The following is a 7,193-nucleotide window of genomic DNA, read 5'->3' as shown; positions in this document are numbered from 1 at the left end:
TTATCTGTATTTAGACAGATTTAATAGACTGAAATGTCATAATTAGGTGATCTTAAGAATAAAAAAATAAGACGATTTTTCCATAAAAAAGTCTTGACCCGTAAGGAAGGACAATAGTCCGTATTCGTCTGTGATTGGCTGTGAAGTTGTAGTCATATAGGTCAATGACAGCCTTATCCAATTGGATTTATTTCCCTTCATTTTATTTTATCCAATTAAAAAAGATTCACGCAAAACATTAGGTAATTTCTCAACTTAATTTATTCAAGAAATTGGAAAAGGAATGAATTATTTATCGCAAAAGACACGCAAATATTCTGCTGAGTCAGATTATTATGTTTATCCAGTTATTATTAATTTTTAAAAATAAAAAAGTGTCTGCAACTGCAACTACAAAACCGTGTTTTTCAATTTGCACATGGAATGGAAGATAACATTCATTTACTCGGTTACATTACATTACAACAGGTTTAGTTTGTTAGCTAGCTTGTACAGGTCAGCACCAACCGACTTTTTAAAACCATAATATTTCTCTTTTATTTCCTTCCTATTTTAACCCTCACTTTTTTATAATCTTCTTCTTCAATCCATTTTTCATTCAATCTCTTCTCTCTCTCTTTGTCTCTCCACCAAACCAAACCAAACCCTCTTTTTCCTCTTTCCCTTCTAATTATCGCCGTTAACAACCGTCGATCGTCACGTACCGTCGTCATTCATTTCATCATCACCACCATCACCATCATCCGCCAAGGCACACCTGCCCGTTCAATATGGAGTGGGTCGTCGGCGGCAAGTTTAAGATTGGTCGCAAAATCGGAAGCGGTTCATTCGGTGAAATTTATATCGGTAACAAACTTTTACCTCTCCTTATGTTTTATTCATATTTTTCTATGCATATATGCTCATTATTTTTTTGTTGCTTTTTGCAGCGTCAGATATGGATACTTCTGAGATCGTAGCCGTCAAAATGGTTTTTTTTTTTCCTTCTATTTCTTGCCTTTTTATCATATTTATTATTATTCTTATGCAAATTTTGCTGTTTGTTCAATTTTATTTAATTTATTTATTTTCTTCATTTTTTGTATGATTTGTCAATGTGTATCATAGCTCATTATTGCTTTTGTTGATGTTTTGGTAATCTACGAGTTAAATATTTTGAATCCGAACATTTTGTAGTTCGATCCATGTATACTACATGGAATTAGGGATGGGTTTTTCCATTTTTGATATGCTAAACCTGCGTTAATTTGTCTATGTGAGCATAACGTCCCAAGTTATATGCAAAAGTCGGGGTTTGAACCCCAGACACTCCATTTTTTTTTGGACAAAATCCCAGTCCCCAGACACTCCATTTATACACCTTGAAAAGGTGGAATTCTAGCAACTTAGGCTACTTGTCCAAAAAAAAAAACTTCGGTTAATTTTTAATGAAGAGAACTAACTATACTTGCTTTGCTAGGTGTATGCTAAATTGCTAATTGCTAATTGCTATGCCCTTTATTTTTTGACATACCTTCATATTTGATTGTTCAAGTACTATATGTACAAGGGTTAATGCTGATTCGTAGTGGCTGCATTTTTATTTCGTAGGAGAAGAAGAAAACAAGACATCCACAACTATTGTATGAGGCTAAATTATACAGTATTCTTCAAGGAGAAAGTAAGTTATAAAAGAAGTACTTTGGTATTTTAGTTAGATGCATTTACGTCATTTGAAAAAGGTTATGTTATTTGTTTTTTCTGATTCTTTTTATACTTTGGATTTTAGGTGGTGTTCCGAGTATGAAATGGTGTGGTACTGATGGAGACCATAATGTTCTGGTTATTGATCTTTTGGGACGTAGTCTGGAGGACCTTTTTGTCTTCTGCGGGAGCAAGTTTTCTTTAAAAACAGTTTTGATGTTGGCCGATCAGATGGTAACCACTGATTCATGTCTCGATTTCAAGTGGCAGCATTAGTTCCTTGCTGATTTTAATTGTCTTTTCGAAATAAACACCATGTTTTTTTTTTTGCATATCAATAGTTTTATATCTAAAAGTTACTTCTTGTTACAGCTTTCGAGAATAGAATATATGCATTCCAAGGGATTTTTGCATAGAGACATAAAACCAGATAACTTTCTAATGGGTATTAGGAGAAAATCAAGTCAGGTAAAATATCCAAATTCATTATTTTCAATGGCTAACTTATGTTGATAATTTTCCTGTCCCATAATTCTTTTTGTGCTTCATATTTCTTACATTTTCTTCCTTCAATTTGTTACATTCATAGGTTTATATAATTGATTTTGGACTAGGAAAAAGATATAGGGATCCCAAAACAAACAAGCATATTCCTTACAGGTATATTTTGTTTATATTTTTATTCTTCTATTATGGATCATGTTTTTACTTTTCTATTTCGTAAGTCTAGAGGTTTAACCAAATGAAACCAGATTTTTTAATGTCATATATGCAGTAAAAAACCCAAAAAACAAGGAGATAATACCAAACAGAAGATAAATTGAATGTTGATATTATTTATTCTTTATTGGATAACAGTCAATAAAGGTCTTCAATCAAGTTTTCTGCAGTTGAAATCTTATAAAGTTATAATCACCAAACACTTTTCTAACTGGTGTGACCATTGCCTATTTTCCTCTGCCACCCTTGATGTGTATTTTATTTATTGAAATGGTTTCTCTTATTTTTGTTTTTGTGAATTAAATGTACATTGTTGTGTTGTGTATCAATGGATCTAGTAGTCTTCCAACTTGTTATCTCAAATAATTCCTTTTCCGAACTCTTCTGATTGTTTCATTCTCACAGTTATTTGAGCTTTACCAGTTTAGCTAGCAGGTTTACATTGCCTAATGTTTTGACCTTTGATAAACTTATACAGAGAGAATAAAAATTTAACCGGGACTGCACGATATGCAAGTTGCAATACTCACTTAGGAATTGGTACGTAGAAAGAACTTCTCCTTATTTACAGCTACAGCTACAACTTGTAACCCACAAATTTGACTCGATTGTGGTTTAATTTTGTCAGAGCAAAGTCGTCGTGATGATTTGGAGTCTATTGGCTATGTTCTTATGTACTTCTTAAGAGGAAGGTATGTTTCTTCCTATTCATTGTAATTTTCTTAGCATCTTGAATTTTCAAAAAATGATGCATATGAGTATAAATTCCACATACTTTTAAGGAGGATTTAGGGCTTGACTATATTGTTCTTGCATTTCAGCCTTCCTTGGCAGGGTCTGAAAGCTGTCACCAAAGAGGAAAAATATGACAAGATTCGTGAGAAGAAGTTATCAACTTCGATTGAGGTATAAATTTTCACCTCCATAAAATGATTAACCCCTGACCCCCTCATACTTTGGTCTACGGTAGAAATTGGATTAGGTTTTGATTCCCTCAGCAGTCCTTTTCCTATTTTTGTGTTAAAGAGTGGAACAAGAAAGTGTGTTGGCAAATGCTAAGGTAGGAAATGGTAATGAATTATGCAAAAACAAGAAGAGGCAACTGTAATCTCAAACAATATTAAGAGCCTTTAAGGATTGCTATTGCTGGATTAATAAAATTTTAGTTAGTTCCCTCCCCCTCCTGAGAGGTTTTCTTGTTGAATTTTTTTGTTACTCAGAAGTTTAATGAATCCACATTTCTTGTTCTCAGAAACTTTGCGAGTCATATCCCGTGGAGTTCACGTCTTACTTTAATTATTGTCGCTCTTTGACATTTGATCAAGATCCAGATTATGGGTTCTTAAAGCGTCTGTTTCGTGATTTGTTCACTCGTGAAGGTATTGACTGTTTTTTTAACTTGTACTTGATTTTAAATAGTTCCGGTCAATTGGACCTATATCACATTGTTGATATGATACTTTGCTTATTGGTTGATTGCTTTAGCCTGTTGACTATAGGAGGTAAATGAATGCCACCAAGTATTTAACCTTTCTTCCTCTCTCTCCTCTAGCTATGCAAATTCTGTGCCAGAGTATCTCTACTTAAACACAATTTGCATACAATACAGAGCTATACGTTGGAGATGAGACCTACTTGAGAGTTGAGAAAAAAGCCAATTGTCTAAAACTTTTTATGATATTATCGTTTTTAATCCCTCACTCAATCCATAAATTAATGTTTTCAGGTTTTGCAAATTTTATGAATTATTTCATTAATTATTCATTTGTCTTTACTTGGGAATAAATGATTTAGCTATATCATGTGTTGTATTTATCTTCTCCCCTGATGCAATAAGAAGTTTATTTGGCTGAATTTAATGAGCAGGATATGAGCATGACAATTTATTCGACTGGACCATCCTAAAACAGCAACAGACAAAGAGACAAATGCAATCACCGGTTAGTATTTTATTTTGAACCTTTAATTTAATTTTTAATTATGGTTGAGATTGCATTTACTGGAATGCATATGGGTTTTATGATAGTCCGAGTATTAAACTTTCCCGATCTTATTCTATTCCTCACTTGAGTTAATGACTATTTGCAGCCTTCAAATGCTGTGCCTAGTGCTGTGCCTAGCAGTCTACAACCAATGATTGTGGAAAAGCATACAGGTAACTTTAGTCTCCTATGTTCATACCACGTGGTTGAAACTTTGAAGGAATTCTGTTTTATGGTGGGAGATTTTTCCTATTTGTATTTTCCAGTAGAATGAGTTAGAATTTAAAGTGACATTTTAATGCTCACAGGAAAACGGAAAAAAGGATATAACTCCTGACTTATATATGTTGGTTACTTTTAATGGAAATTTGTTATTTCTGAAAACATATTATAAGCTTCTGATGTAGTACTAAGAATTAGGATAGTTGTCTAGACTGACAGATATTTACCAATAAATTCCTTGTAGTTGTTGTTATTATTATTATTCACTTGGAAGTTTTACTTTGATGTACCAACCAGTGTTCAACTAAGATAGACTTAAAAGTTCGATTCCTGGGTAGAACAATTTCTTGGCCAGGCTTTACTTACCTCACGGCCGAACTCTAGACTACTAGGGCCCCTTTCCCCTAGGAACCAGAGGGTTATAAACCAAAAAAGATAGACTTAAAAGTTTGCAGTATAGTGAATTAATGCTTTCTACAGATCACATCCTGATGATGTCTATGCCTTAATTTCCTTTTCAGGAATCAATAATTCACCTCAAATTACTGTAACAAAATTGGTAACCAATCTTGATCGTCTAAACGTGCGTGGGCAGCCTAAGCCATCTAATGTTAAGAATCTAAATGCCAAGAATCATACCGGAAAACATGTAAGTTACAGTAATTTCTTCCGACTTCCATCGGCTTTCTTAATATTACATCTATACCCTCTATTAATATCTAACACATGGTGACTTCACTTCTTTCGTCATGTTTGGGCTGTTATTTCAATCATAAAGATATTTTGTTTTGAATTTTTATTTGGCTGAAGAAATTCAACTGATTGAGATATAATTTTTGCAGAATGTGAACAATGGTCCATCCACTTCATCTGCTTTGCCCAAATCGACTACAGAAAATGTTTCCAAGCCTGAAAGGCCCACAGGAACCTCAAACCTAGGTCGTGTATTTGGGAATAACTCCCATGTTTCAAGCAGCTGGATTCCTTCATTACGGCGAATTTCTTCAGCCAAATAGTTGGTAAGGAAATCGTTTATCCAGTGTATGAAATTGGACTCTGCTATATTATTATATTATTATGAAATTGGACTCTTCTCATTGTATTTTGAATGACACATTCTATACCATAGTTGTAGAGTATTTCGCTGAGTCGCTGCCTTTATTTGTTTCTCAGATAGTATTTCGGAGGAGTCACTTAAAGCTTCTCTTTATTTTCACTGTTGCATATGTCATACCACTCACTTCACCAGAGGAACCGTACGACAACTAAGATTCCTTGCATGATTAACTACATGGCACCTTCCTATCAAATGTAATGGCTTGTCCCACTTTAAGAGTCGGAGAGAGGGAAACTTCAAAGGTTTTAACAATTTTGAAGAACAAGGTATGCTAATGGACATCCATATGAGGTTCAGGGTCATCGGTTATAGTAGACCTATAAATTGTGATTAGTCAAACGTGCATGAATGATATGAGGGGAAGCCACAAATTATTTGTAGTCATTATTTAAGTGTCTTGATTTTCTTTCAAGCATTTTAATACACATATTCGGTTGTCTATCTCGTGTACAGTTAGGTTTGTAAGCATTCAGTCTGATTGTAACTGTAACCCAACAACTAAATTATTCACAAATCAATCCAATTCATAGTTTATTGAAACTAACATTTTGTTGAATTTGGTGTTACAATCCTAGTTAGGCTTTTCATCTCAGGGGTAGTTAGAAACTTAGAATGGAAGGAATTCAACAAGCAAATATTGAATAATCTAAAACTATCAAATTCTGATTGGTGTCTACATTTTTTGTGAAATTATAAAAGTAATAGTCAAGGAATAAGAGCCGTTTGCTTTGTACTGGCTGCCGCGCTTTTAAATTGCCAACATGCATCTTTCTTTAAAATATACTATTAAGTATTAGGTAATGGTCACTTTATAGTTTTAATTTACTTGCATAATTGTGGTCACAACATTGAAGAATTTGTAGTATTTCTTATCACACAGAAACTACAATAAGTTTTCTATAATTTTTATGATGTCAAGAATTATGTCATAACCAGAATGCAATTTAAAACAGCCTTTCTTCAAAACCACAGACTGATTGTCAACTCTTGAAATACCAAATTACATTATTGCAGCTACCTAACAAAGCTATGTATGCATGATTGATCTTCTCAGTAATCAGTAACAAAAATGAAGAAAATGTGAGGTAAAGAAACAGTGTATGTATAAATGGGTCCCTAAATTCTACTTTAAAAAGTGATAATGGTGACAAATAAGACTTCTGAGTAATGAACTCCGCTGCCATAAAAACAGGTCTCTTTAACTCTTTATGCATAAAGCACTAAGAGGTGGAAGTGGAGACAAATATAAATGGCCTTTCAATTGTGTCCTTTTGATCATCACTATGAATCTTTTAAGTTGTTTTTTATCATCCTAAATAAAAAAAGCACATAGAAACAACTTCACATTTTCTTTTTAAATATCTAACAATTGCTCATATATTCTCTCATGATATTGCTCTCTTGAGTGATTGAGACCTTAGGGACTTAGTTAGGGTATTCATCTTTACAAGTGTGTTAAAATTGATAAA

At 33.4% G+C, this 7,193-nt stretch overlaps 2 protein-coding genes across 3 annotated transcripts in view; both read left to right on the top strand.

The window, feature by feature from the left end:
- The first annotated feature begins 393 nt into the window (after positions 1-393).
- LOC123893706 (casein kinase I-like) overlaps positions 394-7,193 on the top strand; it is a 19,475-nt gene continuing 12,675 nt past the window's right edge. Inside the window, exons 1-15 of one of the 2 annotated variants that reach the window (XM_045943495.1) lie at positions 394-846; positions 930-970; positions 1,591-1,660; positions 1,769-1,917; positions 2,056-2,151; positions 2,273-2,343; positions 2,882-2,943; positions 3,032-3,095; positions 3,225-3,309; positions 3,656-3,782; positions 4,270-4,343; positions 4,492-4,558; positions 5,129-5,256; positions 5,450-5,626; positions 5,781-6,264. In XM_045943495.1, the coding sequence (XP_045799451.1) occupies positions 771-846; positions 930-970; positions 1,591-1,660; positions 1,769-1,917; positions 2,056-2,151; positions 2,273-2,343; positions 2,882-2,943; positions 3,032-3,095; positions 3,225-3,309; positions 3,656-3,782; positions 4,270-4,343; positions 4,492-4,558; positions 5,129-5,256; positions 5,450-5,623 (1,284 nt within the window). In that variant the 5' untranslated portion in view covers positions 394-770 and the 3' untranslated portion in view covers positions 5,624-5,626; positions 5,781-6,264. Of the gene's footprint in view, positions 847-929; positions 971-1,590; positions 1,661-1,768; positions 1,918-2,055; positions 2,152-2,272; positions 2,344-2,881; positions 2,944-3,031; positions 3,096-3,224; positions 3,310-3,655; positions 3,783-4,269; positions 4,344-4,491; positions 4,559-5,128; positions 5,257-5,449; positions 5,627-5,780; positions 6,265-7,193 lie in introns of those variants that run through there. The other variant, XR_006803528.1, reaches the window with a different exon arrangement.
- Positions 6,455-7,193, top strand: part of LOC123893707 (VAN3-binding protein) — a 17,190-nt gene continuing 16,451 nt past the window's right edge. Inside the window, exon 1 of the mRNA XM_045943497.1 lies at positions 6,455-7,174. Coding sequence (XP_045799453.1) covers position 7,174 — 1 coding nt within the window. The 5' untranslated portion in view covers positions 6,455-7,173. The remainder of the gene's footprint in view (positions 7,175-7,193) is intronic.

The sequence above is a fragment of the Trifolium pratense genome, linkage group LG7, assembly GCF_020283565.1.
Source record: "Trifolium pratense cultivar HEN17-A07 linkage group LG7, ARS_RC_1.1, whole genome shotgun sequence".
NCBI classification, from domain to species: Eukaryota; Viridiplantae; Streptophyta; class Magnoliopsida; order Fabales; family Fabaceae; genus Trifolium; species Trifolium pratense.
This window is presented reverse-complemented; position numbering and strand designations above follow the sequence as displayed.